At 44.6% G+C, this 16,650-nt stretch overlaps 2 protein-coding genes and 1 long non-coding RNA gene across 5 annotated transcripts in view; 1 reads left to right on the top strand and 2 right to left on the bottom strand.

The window, feature by feature from the left end:
- LOC115609290 overlaps positions 1-970 on the bottom strand; it is a 43,859-nt gene extending 42,889 nt beyond the window's left edge. The window contains exon 1 of the long non-coding RNA XR_003991801.1: positions 891-970. This is a non-coding gene — a long non-coding RNA (uncharacterized LOC115609290). The remainder of the gene's footprint in view (positions 1-890) is intronic.
- Positions 955-3,302, top strand: RPS27A (ribosomal protein S27a). Its single transcript, XM_030489285.1, has 5 exons — positions 955-1,185; positions 1,477-1,531; positions 1,674-1,759; positions 2,294-2,425; positions 3,112-3,302. Exons 1-5 carry the CDS (start codon positions 1,138-1,140, stop codon positions 3,259-3,261), a joined length of 471 nt encoding a protein of 156 aa, XP_030345145.1. The 5' UTR covers positions 955-1,137; the 3' UTR covers positions 3,262-3,302.
- Positions 3,303-3,720: 418 nt separating this feature from the next.
- MTIF2 (mitochondrial translational initiation factor 2) lies at positions 3,721-14,899 on the bottom strand. 3 transcript variants are annotated; one of them, XM_030489284.2, is made up of 14 exons: positions 14,853-14,899; positions 13,243-13,474; positions 12,636-12,774; positions 11,205-11,376; positions 10,598-10,758; positions 9,856-10,032; positions 9,194-9,333; positions 8,089-8,213; positions 7,276-7,480; positions 6,412-6,664; positions 5,577-5,717; positions 4,624-4,788; positions 4,284-4,424; positions 3,721-4,121 (listed from the first exon to the last, which is right to left on the bottom strand). In XM_030489284.2, exons 3-14 carry the CDS (start codon positions 12,676-12,678, stop codon positions 3,952-3,954), a joined length of 1,893 nt encoding a protein of 630 aa, XP_030345144.1. In that variant the 5' UTR covers positions 12,679-12,774; positions 13,243-13,474; positions 14,853-14,899; the 3' UTR covers positions 3,721-3,951. The 3 variants fall into 3 exon arrangements, with proteins under 3 accessions (XP_030345144.1, XP_030345141.1, XP_030345143.1); XM_030489281.2 differs by having other exon boundaries at positions 12,636-12,738; positions 14,853-14,894; XM_030489283.2 differs by lacking the exon at positions 14,853-14,899 and adding an exon at positions 14,689-14,827 and having other exon boundaries at positions 12,636-12,738.
- Between the last annotated feature and the right edge of the window lie 1,751 nt (positions 14,900-16,650).

Raw genomic sequence — 16,650 nt, 5'->3', positions numbered from 1 at the left:
GCAGTGCACACAGGGGCACAAAACCATCTGAAAACATGCCTATCCTTGACCAACAGGTCACAACTGGTCTGCTAATACTTTTTCCCCTCAAAAAAGCAAAGCAGCAGCAAAATACTTTTTACTGATTATTGTTCATTGCTCATTTACATGATAAAATGTTCCCTTTCTGTAATGTTTTACTGTATATAACGTAACACTCCTCAGGTGGTCCTTGCTCAGCACAACCCACTGGCTCAGTTCCTGTCCATATATATGTTCATACTCTCTCTGGACATCTCCTGCTCTTCTCAATAAGGGCAGGAGGGAAGACAGAATGTTTCTCTGCTCCCGTCCAATGGTTTGCAATAGCAATTTCTCACACAAAGTCTAAACGTCTTTCTTTCTTTGTTCAACAACTGCCTCAGATCAAACTCTAAAAGAGGTGAAATTGTAAAAGAGCATCAGATGATATTCATGTACCCAAGCAACTCCACTTAACCCTTCCCATATTCAGTTCATACGCATTAACCTAACAAGTAATTTCCACATTAACGTGGCTCTCATTGCTCCTCCTAACTTACCTACAGCTTTTCTAATTCTAAAGACACAAGCCCAGATAAACTCGGCATTGATCTTGGGGAACCCACAGCTGGCGAGGCGGCTATAAAGCGGTTTTAAGCTGCCTGCGCGGAGGCGAGGACACCGATTTCTGGCATTTCACGCCTCAACGCAGACCTATAGAGACACAGGTACCAGAAACACCCTCATTCCCCACACAACCCCCTCCTCCGGCGCGGCTCTGATGTACAGAGCAACTCCCTCCCTCTTCCCCTCACCGCCGCCCTCCTCCTCCCCTCACGGCCGCGGTGCACTGTGGGAGCCGCGCTCCCGCCGCGCCCAGCCCCGCCTACCACTCCCATGGTGCCCCTCGGCCTGGACTGCGGCTCCCGGCAGCCCGCGGCGCGGCTGGCCCCGGCGGGGCATGCTGGGATATGTAGTCCCGCCCCTCGGCGCGGGCGAGAGGAACCCCGTGCGTGCCGGCGCCGCGTTCTCTCGGAGCCGCCATTCCGGCAGGAAGCCGCGGGTGAGGCCTCGCTCCGCCGCCGCACGCGTGGCCGCGGCTCCCCCTTGTCCCCCGCCGCAGGTGCCGGCCTCGCCATGCAGATCTTCGTGAAGACCCTCACGGGGAAAACCATCACCCTCGAGGTGAGCCGCGGCGGGCGCCGTGCCCGGGGCGGGGTTTGCCTTAGCCGAGGGAAGCCCCCGGACACCCCGGCCTCACCGCCCGGGCCGGCGATGCCATGTGGTGCGGGATGCAGGGCGCAGCGCCGGCCCTGCGGCTGCCCGGGGCGCTCACCGGAGCTGGCTGCCCGTGGTGGGGAGGCGGAATGGCCGTGACAGCGGAGGCGGCGTGGCTGGAGCTCCTCGTGGCTCTTCGGCGTGTCTGGGCCAACAAAAAGGCAAAGTGTGTTTTGAGTCCGTTTCGTTTCTTAATAGGTCGAGCCTTCTGATACTATAGAAAATGTCAAAGCTAAGATCCAGGATAAGGAAGGTAAGCTCGATATACACTTACTCTCTTTTTTTGGATGGATGGATATCTTACGCACATGTGATCATCTGCAGCAACCTAATATTTTACTCTAGAATATCATAGATCATGTTCCTCATTTAATCTTCATTCATGTCTCCATCAGGCATTCCTCCTGATCAGCAGCGACTGATCTTTGCTGGAAAGCAGCTGGAGGATGGACGCACGCTGTCTGACTACAATATCCAAAAAGTGAGTAGGAGAGGCTGCACAGAGCACTGTAGTACCAACCAGCTGCACTGTTGGAGCAGACTGGCCTTTGCTGCTGAGCCTAAGCAATGTTTCAGGTGGATTCAACCAAATGAATTGATTTAGGGTTGGGTGGCACTTCTGACTGGGGAAGTGTAAAGATTCTGCTTCTAGTGTGTCCCCTCTGTCAGCCTGGGCACTTGGCACACTGTGGTGAGCTACGTTAGGGGGCTGGTGTGAAAAATCCTGCTCACTTCTGCCAGATAAACCTGACAGGGCAGTGAGTGCCACTGGGCAGGAGGAGCTACAACCAGTTTGGTGTAGTTACATCAGGAAATCATGCTGCAGTTCCAGTTAGAATTGAGGATATGGGCACAGCAATAGAACCTTCTGGGGTTTGGGATGCAGGAGCTGCTGTTCTCTGGAACCTGTATATTGAAGAATCCTTTTGGAGCTTTCCTAACTTGAGATCTACCTTCTGTAGGTAAAAACCTGCTTAAATGCTTTTTTAATCTATTTCATGTGCTTTCCACACAGGAATCAACTCTTCACCTTGTGCTGAGACTTCGTGGTGGTGCCAAGAAAAGAAAGAAGAAGTCTTACACAACCCCCAAGAAGAACAAGCATAAGAGAAAGAAGGTTAAGCTTGCAGTGCTGAAGTACTACAAGGTATGTAGAACTAACTCTTGGCTTGACGAAAACTGAGCTCTCACCAGGAAGGACATGAAGTCTGTAACTAGTCTGTGTGTACCCTGGTGTATTTAAAGACCACCTATTTGCAAATACCCCAACTGTTAAATAGAAGAGAAACCAACTGTTGCAAGTGGGCACTTCTGAACTTCAAGAAGTTTCATGTAGTAACTGTCATAAAAACTACTTTGCCAAATACTCAAATTTATCATTGGTGCTAAAAGATGGGAACTATACTTATGAGATGTTGCCTCTCTGCCTTCCCAAATGAAGACAGGCTGAGAAAATTGGGGTTGTTGTTAGAGAAGAGAAGCTGCGTGGAGACCTCAGAGCAGCTTCCAGTATCTGAAGGGGGCTACAGGGGTGCTGGAGAGGGACTCTTCATCAGGGACTGTAGCGATAGGACAAGGGGTGATGGGTTCAAACTGAAACAGGGGAAGTTCAAGTTAGATATAAGGAAAAAGCTCTTCCCTGTGAGGGTGCTGAGGCGCTGGCACAGACTTTTCCCAGAGAAGCTGTGGCTGCCCCATCCCTGGCAGTGTTCGAGGCCAGGTTGGACACAGGGGCTTGGAGCAGCCTGCTCTAGGATGAGGTGTCCCTGCCCATGGCAGGGATGATCTTAAGGTCCTTTCCATCCCTAACCATTCTGATTCCATGATTCCCAGGTGGATGAGAACGGTAAGATCAGCCGTCTGCGCCGGGAGTGCCCCTCTGAGGAGTGTGGAGCCGGAGTCTTCATGGCAAGTCACTTCGATAGACACTACTGTGGCAAGTGCTGTCTGACATACTGCTTCAATAAACCAGAAGACAAGTAAATGTACTAGACAATAAAAATCTGAACTTCTGTGTGGTTTAAGGAGTTATTTCTGCTTCCTGTGGCGCTGTCTTTCCTCTCTGATAAGCAGGAAAGATCTGTGAAACTGGATGCTGGCTGCCAGCTAGGATGAAGTAGTTTGTTCCTACATTGAAGCAGCAACTTTAAAGAGCGGCCTTGGTTGGTTATGGCTTCTTGAAAGGAGATAACCGGTAGCAATGGCAGAGGGGAAAAAAAATGACACTGGCTAACCTTGGAAGTGGTCTCTTTAAACAAAGCAGTAAACAGTACAGATAGTTTGGGAAAATAGGAGATTAAGAGGTCTGAAGTCATGTCTGCAATGCTCAATGTTGTTAGAGAAAAGGGTAGTAGAGTCCTACTACATACTGAGAAATTGTATAGCAGCACTGTGGGGGGAGGGAGGAAAAAGATGTTGTGGCTGTTTGGAACCAACACAGAGTCATCATAAACAGAGTGTAATGGTTTCACACACTTGAGCTGCTTGCTATCAATTGTTACAGGTTATCCCATGTTCCAATGAGGTAAGCTGGTTGCTGCCAAGATTTAAAAGCAGGACATTTTTACATAACCGCAGATATAAAGAAGCTCATGTGCATCTCTGAAAGTCCATTTAATGTTAAGAGTTGAAGGCCAGCCAGGAACAATACATGTCCTTTAGTGTTAATGCCTTTTAAAATCCTGGATCCCAGGAAGTTGTCTGTGGAACTTCTTTTTCCTCATAACAAATAATTTTATCTCCAATAATGAATTCTACATTCTTGTCCAAACTCAATCCACAATCCATGCCTGCTTTTATTACCTGGACGTCATCTTTAAGATGCTTCAGTGATGATAAAGATCCTACAAAGAGAAAGTGCATCAAAGAAAGAGAGTCACTAACAGCAGAGAATAAGAAGTGGTTTGGTTTGCCTTTCTGTTGTGATTATGACATATTTTGCACTAATGTCACAGGGCACCAACAATGTCTGGACACAATTCCTGTTTTGTGGCAATGCCACTTACCTTTCCAAATAACATCTTTGTTGCGGATTAACTTGAACTTCATTTTCTTGTCCAGCAACCCCTTCTGTACCCTGCATCCAGCGACTGGGATTTTGCTTTTTCCTACTGTTACAGAGAAGATGTTGAGAACAGAAGCTTCCCCTGAAAGGAAAAAGTTGTATGAGGTAGATGAGAATAGCAAACTGGCAGTAAGCAGAAGCAAGCTATACTCTTCCACTGACCAAGCTTTATAAGAGCTATAGGAGAATATTAAATACTTGATACAACAGGAACACTTCATTGGAGAATAAACCTTAGACCACACTAGGAAGCAAGAATTTCTCAGTCCATGAATACTCACCTACTGTGTTCTCCACCACAGAAGGGGGCAGCCTGCTGTTCAACTCCTCTTTCAAGTCTTCAACAAGTTTGTAGATGATATTGTGAAGTTTAATTTTTATTCCCTTTTTAGCAGCCAGCTGTTTAATAGTTTCATTGGCTTTCACACTGAATCCAAATATAACACCTGGTAAATAAAACAATCAGCAAGTGATAGGACTACAAGAGATCACTCTTTCACCAGTAAGTCTATTCTGTAATGTTGCACTTGCAGCACAGGGTAGAATTAGTGGTTAGCAAAACAAGAAACAGTGTTTCACTACTTCCCTTTTAAGGAGAAACCATTTACTTCTCCCCCTATCGCACATGGACTGCTACTAACCTTGAATCAAAACTAATGGCTAAAAAAGCCCTCAGAGAATGTTTGCCTGTGACGGAACTGGAGGTTATCAAAGCAGAAACTAAAGCTTACAACTCACCAGAGCTCATGTGAAGGGTAAGAACCTCCCATTTTGGGGCTGGGAAAACAGCTTGGTTGTCCAAATCAAGCTGGAAGTGAACTTTTAAATCATTCTTGTCCACCTGTGGACTACCCCATGTCCAATGACCCCATGATCTACAGCAGGCGAGCATTACGGGGTACATACGGCAACAACTACCAACAGTCTTTCCAATTACCTTCCTGAGCAAAAGGGAATTCTTCTGTAACCTTTTCTAGCTTTACCCTGTTTAAGCATCATAAAACAACCGGAGTGAAGAGTCAGAGTTTAACCTTAACAATTCAACAATTCTTCTAGTTTCGTGGTGTTTCTAGCCTCCCCCACCTGCACTGTTTGATGTTGAAGGAAACATTTTTAAGATATAAGTTTACCTTATTGATGCCGCTAATTATTATTGAGAGAACAAAACCAGAATGAGTCCTACCCATTTCTATAAAGAGTTTGTACTAATTGTAAATCCATTTTAAACACGCACCATTAAATGCTTCAGCAAGACTTATATCAGTTTCACTGATATCTCCCATTCCAAAGTGAACGATATCCAGTTTACATTCACTGTCAGCATCGTAGCTGTCCAGAATGTTCAGAATAGCTTCAACAGATCCATCCACATCACCTGTGTGTATAAACAGAAGCATTGCTCACTTTGTACTCATCAGAGAAACACTGAAGTAGAACTAAGCACATGACAACTCCACACTATACAACAGGAAGTCTTTTGACATCCATCGTTCTTACTGTATTTTCAGCGGTATGTTAAAACACTCCTAACAAGTCTATTAATTCCAAAAATGAACTCAATAAATACAATAGCACCAGAGGATCTACATCTGCAGTCATTTTCGGGTCAGGTTTGCATGATTCATCAGCTACTGCTGTCACTGTGTATCACTAAATATGAGGTCAAACCAAGTTCCCTCTGTCCCACTTTAACTAATACATAATTATTCTTGTCCTTCATTTTGCTGATGCAGTACTGCTGCTCATATAGCTTGTATTTCATTCTTTTAATATGTATATTTTTAATATATATTTATATCTAGAGACACTTATATGGGTTTTACTCAGGAGTTCCTGGGTAAGGGGGTCAGGCTTATAATTTTCCTGTTGCTCTGTCCCTGCTGGAAGTGCATCCTGACCACTGGATGTTTTTGGATACCCTTCCTCTTACTGAGAGAGGCTCAATAACCTGCTCAGGTTTGCACTGATCAAACTGCTGGTAACACAATGTTCTTACTAGTTTAGTGCTATGCTTCAGACTGAGCATTTGAGAAGCACAAAACCAATGTTTAAACAGAATAGAGCAGCACCTTTAACAATTACCGATAGCACATTTTCGTCCATCTCTCTTTTCTCTTTAGGCTTTAAAAACATGACATGCTTGTTGGCCTTGTACAGCACGGCCTTCCTCTGCCTCCAGGTCAGATGGGCTAGCTGCTGGTGCTTCTTCTCGTATTCCACCCTGTGCTCCCTTTGCTTTGCCTCAATAACTTCCACATCCTTTTTCAGCTTCTCCTGTTGTTCAACGTAGGTTCTCCAAGCCACAACTTCATGGGCCCTTTGCTGGGCAGGAAGACAGAAACATTACCTTTCACAGCACTGCACCAGAGAACTTCACATGAATGCAGCTTCAGCATTTTGCATCTTCTCTACACGCTCCCTCATTTACTTTCACATTTAACAATAGATTTTGCTGCAAGGATGGCAGAGAATGAGCACAACAGCTTCTTCCCTGGGCTACAGCATGACTCAAGGCTTATTCTTACGGTAACTGCATTGCAGAAGAGAATTATTGTTCATTATTCCATGTGGTATTTGGCCAGCTCTCACCACACCTATTTCAGGCTTTATTTTATGCATACTCTTGACAGAAACTAGTTCTCTCATTCTAAAATTAAAACACTGATATAATTAAGCAGTGGATTGTTCCCCAGGTAGAATGACAGTATGATCATATAAAAGTCTTCTCTGCCTTTAGGAAGGGAACACAGAACATATCCTGGATATTCCTCTTTCAGAGCACCTAGTTCAGGTCTCAATACTCTTCTCAGCCTTCATCTTTGACCAGATTATCCAGGTTATTTAGAATGAAATCTAACACTTATTTTTTCCTCAGCTCCTTCCCCTCCACCTCACTGCAGTGTGAGTTTTCCATTAAAGAGATCTTTCTGTACCTCAGATTCTACTTCGAGGATCTCATCTCCTGCCGAAGGGACCTCCTTCCAGCCCATGATTTCCACTGGGATGCCGGGAGAGGCTGCATCTACAGCTTTGCCATTCTCATCAAACATGAAACGCACTTTTGCCCACGTCTTCCCTGCAACCAGAATACAGCCTTTTCTCAGAGTTCCTCTTTGGATGATGGCTGTGGTAAGTGGACTAGTGAAGAGCGGAGGAGAAAAATAACAGGCAAAATTAAAGTGAGTCTTCTCCCCTTTTTTGCAGTTAGCTTTGGTAAGCAAACACATTTAGCACATTAAGTGAACTCACCACCAAAAAAACACCCCAAACCCCAACAACTTTCTACAATTCAGTTCATTTTTAGAGGGCAAATCACACCTTGTTATCAGAGAACCTGCAAAGGGACTATAGGTTCCTTTTAAAAGAGCACAATGTCATGTTACACATAACTCACAAAAAATTGTGTATGTATTATGAATATTAACTTCATCATTCCTATTTTTTAATGAAACTTAAAAAATTTGCATCTGTTGTAGCATTTTAAGCTGTTTCCTGTGCTTACAGGATTTCATTTCAGTGATATGATGAATTTTGCACTATCAGTTTATAACTTCGTTTTCTGCCTCTCATGCAGTACAATAACATTTCGATGCTTTAGTTACAAACACTGTAAAGAAACGGTTACAGTTTAACAACAACAACGAGTTCAATGTTAAACATAAATCCTGAGGTACAAACCAGCTGAACAGCATCTCTGCACTGTTAAAATTGCTTCATTAAAGCTGGAAAGGCAGCAGGTTACTTACCCTTTCCCTTTGTCTTTGCGAGACTCGATTACAGTCCCCTCTACCAGACCCGTGGCATCTGCCTTCAGTTCTAACATCTCTGCTAAAGCAACTGTTGCTTCTGCTAAAACCACCAGGTTTTCACCCTGTATAAACCATACACACAGAGAAAAATATATATATTAAAAAACAAACCTCGCAGTATTCTGCTACAAGTGTATTAGGAATGCAAATTGAGAAACAAAGCCAAACACAACCAAACAGCCCCCCAAAACCCCAACTAACCAACCAAAACACCCAAACTGAAACTTGATGACATCCACCACCCAGTCAGGACCCCAGGACATCATAGAGACAAAACTGTTGGTCTGTTTTCTTCTCTTTTCCCCCTCTTTGTTCTAATTACATTTTATTTTTGAGAACAGATACCACGAGCTAACTGTCAGTCAGCAGATCCAGATCTACACGAATCAGGGCAACAACGTGTGCTACAGAGGTGAATGGAGAAGCCATTTTTATGTATGCCTGTTCTAAAGAGTAAGGACACGACTTCAAAAGGTGAAAGCTTACAAAATTACTTGGGATGCATTTAGAAAGTCAGCAATAAGCTAAGATGCTGCTGCAGCAGTTTGGACAAAGCTGCTTTGGCCACCACAAAACTAAAGTCCTGATTTTACTTGAATTTTCACTCTTTAGCTCTCAGTTGTTTGTTGGGATGATGGTAAATCCTGTAAGATCACTACAGAACTACATTCCTGTGATTAGGCATCTGTTAGGAAAATAATCATTTACCCTCATTTGAATTTTCCTCTTCCTGCATAGCACTATCAACAACCTCCACTCTGATTTTATACAGTGAGCAGATATATGAGGAAACAGCAATTAGGATTAACCTGAAAAAATACCCAGAAGAAAACTGACATATTATTGCTCATTGAAGGTCTGACCCTCAAAATATGATAGGAGGATGCTTCACATAATTCTGGTGAGAGCCAGCAGCACTTAGCTCATGGTAAGGCATCAAATACCAAGAAAATAAGCATTTTATTTTCCAGCTGACAAACAAATTGCAGCTGTATGCACATATTAGATACCCCAGAACACCATTTTTCCACCAAAACTTTACCTTGAGCGCAGAAATATTTACAGCTTGAACATCACCTCCAAACTCTTCACAGACCACATCATGGGCCAGCAATTCCTTTTTCACTCTTTCAGGATCAGCTTCAGGTTTGTCACATTTATTAATGGCGAGGATAAGAGGAACTAAAAAGAGAACAAACTCACTCATTACCAACCTAACCACAACTTGCTGCCACTAGCGCAACTGCAACAAAAGGTTAGAGCAAGTTATGACCACTCAGAGCACAGGACCTCGCTTGGCACCTATTCCCTGAGTAGCCATTGAGATCTGAACTACCACGGCTAAGGTGGAGGAGTTATCTTACTAGGGAAAAAACCCCCAACAACAACCCACACACAGACCCCCTACAAGTTCTTTTCTCACAAACCTGCAAGATCTGCGAAACCATTAGTATGTTAGTATCTTTATGCATTACTGCAACATTCAGTCCATTCTCAAACACCCGCCCAGAGGAGAAGGAAGGGAACTACAACAGTTACTTCCCAAGTCTGTAGATTCCAGTGCAAGGAGTTTCTTTTGAGAGATAAATGAACATTTGCAAAGCACTCACTATTTGAACTGCACAGCAACACACACCATTTGCATTAACTTTGAGTACTGGGCCTGCACTTGAAAGTGTAATATTAACAAGGTGAACACCTTACCTCCTGCATTTTTAGCATGTTGAATGGATTCTACAGTTTGTTGCATTACTCCATCTTCTGCTGCTACAACCAGTATGACAATGTCAGTAACATGGGTACCTCTTGCTCGCATGGCTGAAAAAGCTGCGTGTCCAGGAGTATCCAGGAAAGTTATCTTTTCCCCGGAAGGCAAATGCACTGTGAACAAATGGGTATGGTACATTTAAAATCAACATTTCTCAGAGCTTTATTTGACCTACTGTAAATCAAGCATCACCCCTTTAAGAACTGTTTTTAATAATAATGACATATTTTAGGCAGACACTGTTGGCAAAAGGTCAAAGCTGCTTTTAACTCCTCGGGAAAGAAAAAGTGTCCTGGGATCCTCCATAAAACAGAACAGAATCCCAGCCTCGTTTGGGCTGAAGGGACCTTAAAGCTCATCTAAAGCCACAGGCAGGGACACCTTCCACCAGAGCAGGTTCCACTGGACACCTTCCACTAGACCACTTCCAAGCCCCTGTGTCCAACCTGGCCTTGAACACTTAAAATGGTCTAAGTATAATTTCAGCTGTGCAGACAATCCACTTCTAAGTTCCATCTACACAGTTATCACTCACAACTGACGTTTCCTTTTTCACTGTTCACATATACATTGTTTATGTTGCAGCATTCTTCCCCAATGAACTGGCAGCAAGTCAGCCCGGGATGCAAGATGGAGAGTAAGCTGTTTTCTACACAAGCACGTACACGTGGTTCATACCAAGGAAGGCACCAATGTGCTGGGTGATGCCTCCTGCTTCCATTGCAGCCACCTGAGTTTTTCGCAGGCTGTCAAGTAAGGTTGTTTTCCCATGATCTACGTGGCCCAAGATGGTAACAACGGGGGGCCTGGGGGTTAGTACTGCTGGGTCTGCAGGAGGCCTATAATTAGAACAAAGAGGTGGTTTGTAAATACCCCAAAAGTTCATTGAGTGACATGCACACCCACTATGGCTAACAAAGAGCCATTTACCAAAGGCAGTGATGAATGGGTAAGGCTCTCTACTGTGATCACAACTCCCAGCTACACCCCACAGTTAGCTCTGTTAGTACTCAGTCTTACTGCTGCAGCAATCAATACAGCAATTCAGTAGAGCAAAGAAGAATCTGCTGTTCTTCAGGAAACAGCATAGAAAAAGCTCACCTAAACCAAATCAAATCTGAGTATCAACTTTATGGCCAAAGAAATCAAAATAGTAAAACTCACCTTTTAAATATTACCAGATTGTGACTGTATCAGATATTACCAACATATCGTCAGAACAAAGGAAATACAGTGAATGAAAAACAAGCAGGATAAGAACTAAAAAGAACAGTTCACAACTTACCTCTTGACAGCATCTGTGTTTTCTCTTCCTTTTTCCTCTTTCAGTTTTGCTGATCTATACTTCATTCCTGATTTTTTAACTATCAGCTTGATATGGTCTTCATATAAAATGGAATCTGGTTCTAGTGAATCAAGGTCAATGTCTGTGTATAGCAGCGCTTCATAAATATGATCTGTAAAAAGATAAAGACATTTAACAATTACAACCACAAAAACATGTGGGACAAAAACATCCCACTTCATACAGTTTAAGACTTTTTCATTAGTAGTTTATATCATGCTAGTAAATATCATGCACAAAGCATTTTTCCTTTCGATTTACCTGCAAGTCCCTGTTATGCTACAGACTCAGAGAAGAACTTGATTGAGAAACATTTACTGAAAATGACTGACTTATTAGATGCTACAATCTTATTTTTCACTCAGATTTTCAGAGCTTGCTTTTCCATTAACCCCTAAGAAGGAAACAACTGAAATTCACTTAAACCAAACAGCAAAGAAATGATTCAAGGAGAGAGGAAATTTGACAAATCTGTTCATATGCCCCTTGCTTTGGTAGTAGGAATACAGAACATAATGCACTAGTCAAAAATTGCTGCACACCAACCTAAGTACCATTACAAATCTATCTCAGAAATGTACAGCAAGACACAATAGACTTTTCTGCTTCTCTCCTCATTGCTGAGAGGGGAGTTTGCCAGAAAAAGTACCCAGCTGGATAACAAGAGATTGGAGACTGGTATTATATAGGTATGGAATTATTCCAAATGTCAATAGTCAAAACATGCCAATAACCCCCAAAACATCACTGAAAACTGGTGAAGGTGAGCTGCTGTAGAACCCAGAATGGTTCATGGGTCAGAAGAACAAGCCTACTTCTGTAACCCTGCTGTTTGGACAGTCACTTAAAGAGGTGAGTGTTTCCAGACCAGTCCTTCCCATTCCCAGTTAATCAAATGACTTGTTTTAATGAAATACATACTGCTCCTGAACCCAAGACCCAAGGGTTGGATTACAGATTGAAGCTCTTTTATGCCTTTTCTCTTTAGCCATGAATTCTTTACACACAGGGGTCCAGCTCTGACAAACCAGGGTGCAGTGTTTTTCCTTCCAGAATAATTTAGCACTCAGGAAACAGAGTCATGAAGAGCAGCCCACATGGATCTGAAACCTTTCTGCTGGAGATGGAAGAGAGTCCTGGCTTCTTCACATTAAAGTGTCTTGCCTGGTAATTTGGACAGCCTGATTTTTGTCTCTTTAGTCTACCGATATTTCCTTTGGTATGGGTACAATCTACCTTGCTAAGGGAGAGATTAACGACCACTGACTAACACCATCATGGACATCTTTCCCTTTGCCACTCTTGAAAGTGGCCTGACAGATTTTAACTGCTGTGTTTCATTTGATCTCAAACAACAGAGCAGGCTCTCACCTACGTCTTTACCCATAGCTTGTGCAAGTTCCTCAATAGTCATCTTCTGCTTTATCTCCACTTCACCTTTCGTCAGCAGTATCTTTTTATTCTTCTTTTTCTCCTATATGGAATTAGACACATATATAGGAACACACAGCTGGCATAAAGTAAGATATAATAAAAACAGTATTAAAAAGACAATGATGTAAATCATTGATATAAAAAAAAATAATCAAGCCATATGATGTAAACACGTATTTTTTACTATGATACTAATGAACTATGATAAACAAATGAATATTTAAAATGTACAGCATACTATATTTAATCTTTCTTAATTTTGAATATTTCAAAACTAGGGGAAAAATTAACAAAATGATTTTCATTTCTATTTGTAATAACTTGCTCCTGCCTCTGCAGGATTCATGATGCTGCTGGTATAAGCACTTTAACATTTGAGAGGAAGTCACAGTGCAGTCATATATTAAGTACATTTTGTCTTATACATTTATAAAAGCTTCTCTATGTTCATTAATAAAGCTCTTTTTTTTGGTAATTAAAACCCTCAAACTGAGCTCTTGCACTTTCCACATAAACCCAGAGATCTCTGGATGTTGTTAATCACCTCCTTTGTAGCTAGATGTCTGCGCTGCGATAAGGCGATACTGATTGATTTGTCTTCTTGCCAGAAGTGTGGATACAGAAGGACGGATCCCACGGGATGTGCAGATGACTGCACAGGCTTCCATTGTGCTCTGGAAACTTTCCTGTAGGACAGAGTCCACAGCTGCCGACAAGCACCACGTAACTGCACCAGATTCTCTAACTTCAGTATCAACCCTCGATTCATCTCCTCACTGCAAATACAAAAGACACATTGAAATCAGACTCAAAGCTGAAAGATACTCTTCCCTGTGATAATACAGGCAGGAACACAGGGCACGAGTGTTATGTTTCAAAACAGGCCTTTTAATGCTGAAAAAGTTGATCTGTTTAGTAACTGCTCCAGTTTTTCAGTTCTCTCCAGTGCTTCACTTTCCCCCACTACCCCACTGCTGACAGACACATCTACTAATATTGCCAGAGCTTACAAATCATTCACCTTTCTTTACCAATCTTTAATAGAAACTATTAAAATCCCTATTTCAGTTTCTTTGACACTACCTAGAAAAAAAAAAAAGGTCATTTGCACTCCTCATGCTGTACCAACAGTTATCCAGGTGCAGCAAACCTCTCGGAGCCTGTAAGACACATCTGCAGTATGCTGCTTACAAGAACATATATCACCACTAAAACACTGTAGCCCTGTAGTAACACCAGTGCTGTCACATGGACAGAGATGTCCTTTGAGGCTAAGCCCTGCCTTAGCAACCAAGCTTTCCAAGATGCTTCTGTCAGATCATCCCGCATCTTGTTTTAACCACCTTAACTCTGGCTTGGGCCATTTTGTTAACTATCCTATACAACAGCCTCCTGTTTGAACTTCTCTTCTTGCTCGGAGCTGTTTTGTCCCCCTGCTCAGTGATGCCATGCTCTATCCCTTCTATCCCTTCTCTCAAAGGCGGCTTTGTACCATTTTCCAAGCAGCTCCAAATGAGCAAAATGCTATCAGTTCCTCTCAAAACGACTGTGGTCCCTTTTAATCTCGTATCTAGATACCTGCAAAGTGAGGCGATGACAACTAACCAACCAACACCAACTTGGTTTTGGGTTTTTTTCTCGCTAAAGAGAACTTTAAAGGGGCAGAACCGGTAAAACCAAGGAACCCACAAGACGCTGCATACGCAGAAAACTAACACAAGGTCAAGACGAGCCAGGCCGAGCTCACGGAGCACAAACCCACGGGAGGCTGCTGACAGCACGGCAACACTCCCGGCTCCCGGGGTCAGCAGCGCCGGGACAGGCGCACCCCGATAGCTCTTATGCTCATTGCCTTGGCTACTACCGCAGAGCAGCCACCCGGCTCCGCAAACCTTCGTCCTCACAACCCGCGCTCCGCCCTGAGGGGCAGGACCCGAGCAGCGCCTCACAACACCCGCTGCGAGCGGGACTACCCCGCACCGCCGCGCACCCGCTCCACAGACCGGCCAGCTGCTGCCCTCCCCGCGGTCACAGCCTCCCTTCATGCCCTCCTCCGGGGCTCCGGGACCGGGAGCAGAATGCAGCCCGTCCCGGGACAGCGCTGACCCGCCCGGTCCCGCTGCGGGACCCCCACGGCCGCCCGCCCCGCCTCACCCGCGGTGCCTGACGCCGGGCTCGGCCGCGATACTGCGCAGGCGCCCGGCGGCGCGAGAGTCACCGCGCATGCGCAGTGGCGGCGGCCGGCGCGCGCCGCTTCTCCTCACGGAAGGCGGGAAATCGCCTGACAGGACTCGGGGAGCGGGCGGTTATCAAGCTGTTAGCTCGATATGTGTGTGTGTATATATATATATATATATATATATATACACACACACGCACACACACACTTAAATGTGGGTTTCTCCTGCCTGCGAGGAGATGGTAGTTTTTCTTTGCAATGTCCAACAGCACAAGAGGGACGTGGAGCTGCTTGACTGAGGCCAGAGGAGGCCCCGGAGCTGCTGCGAGGGCTGGAGCAGCTCTGCTCTGGAGCCAGGCTGAGAGAGCTGGGCTGGGGCAGCCTGGAGAAGAGAAGGCTCCTGAAGGGGAGACCTTAGAGCAGCTCCAGGGCCTAAAGGGGCTCCAGGAAACCTGGAGAGGGGCTTTGGACAAGGGCCTGTAGGGACAGGCCAAGGGGAATGGCTTTAACCTGCCAGAGGGGAGATTGAGATGAGCTCTGAGGCAGAAGCTCTTCCCTGGGAGGGTGCTGAGGCGCTGGCACAGACTTTTCCCAGAGAAGCTGTGGCTGCCCCATCCCTGGCAGTGTTCAAGGCCAGGTTGGACACAGGGGCTTGGAGCAACCTGCTCTAGTGGAAGGTGTCCCTGCCCGTGGCAGGGGTTGGAACTGGATCAGCTTTAAGGTCCCTTCCAACACAAACCAGTCTGGGATTCTATGCCCTCCCACTCCACCTCCAAACCTTTAACATGGCTGATTGTAAAGTTCTCTCTAATTTGGCATCTCTAAAACAATATCACTTAATAGACTGGGGGGAAAAAATGCCCAAGAGGAAGCTCTGTAAGTGGTTTTTGTAAAATCCTTAATATTCCTCAATGCTAATCATAAAACCTGGAGATAATCCCAAATTACCTCCTACAACAACCTTCAGCCTTGGTGCCCACTTGGGGCAGCACTGCTTCTGCGATGATCTCACATCAATTGGTTGCAAATTGTGTCTTACAAGTAATAACCATCATTTTCTCCATGTATGTTTGAGCTGTGCGTTTTACACACTTTGCCCTCAATGTGGGACTTTCAGTAGCTCACAGAGGTGGTTCTCCACACACAGTAGGTGGTAGCTATGTGTTTTGCAGCCCTCAGTATCTCACTACTGTATTTACTCATTTATGATGCTGAGTATTGACCCAAAACCGCGTCCTGTGTTTCAAAGGGACCAACTGCTGATGAATGTGCCAGGTACTGACTGATACCTTGAAGTGCACAGGGCCCTCGAGTGTTTCTCCAAGGGTAAAATGGGAAAAAATTGTCTCAAAACCAAACCACAGTTAAAAAAAGCTTAAATACCAAAGGTTGTACAAAGATGCTCAGTGCAGTGTTCCTGCACAGGACATGAGCTGGGCACAAAGACGGCACAAGCACATGGACCCACGGAGCCGCCAGCCCTCATGCTGAGGGCAGCGTGTCCTTCACGTGAGCCTGGGATTGACCTGAAAAACTCTGTTCAAAAGGTAAATTTAGCACATGAAACAGTCACCAGTTTGCTGTGAATCTGCTTTTTGAGTTGAGCTTCCACTGGATGCTGCCTGGAAATCTTCCTGTGTGCTGCTCTACGGCTCTGGGAATTACCCTGGGGTCACATTGTACCCACGTGTCTCTTAACCGCAGCTTCATGCTGTTCTAATCTAAAGCTTCATTACAGATCGCCTGTTTTCCTGGAGGGCAAACTGAAAACAA

This window comes from Strigops habroptila, chromosome 6 (genome assembly GCF_004027225.2).
Source record: "Strigops habroptila isolate Jane chromosome 6, bStrHab1.2.pri, whole genome shotgun sequence".
NCBI classification, from domain to species: domain Eukaryota; kingdom Metazoa; phylum Chordata; class Aves; order Psittaciformes; family Psittacidae; genus Strigops; species Strigops habroptila.
This window is presented reverse-complemented; position numbering and strand designations above follow the sequence as displayed.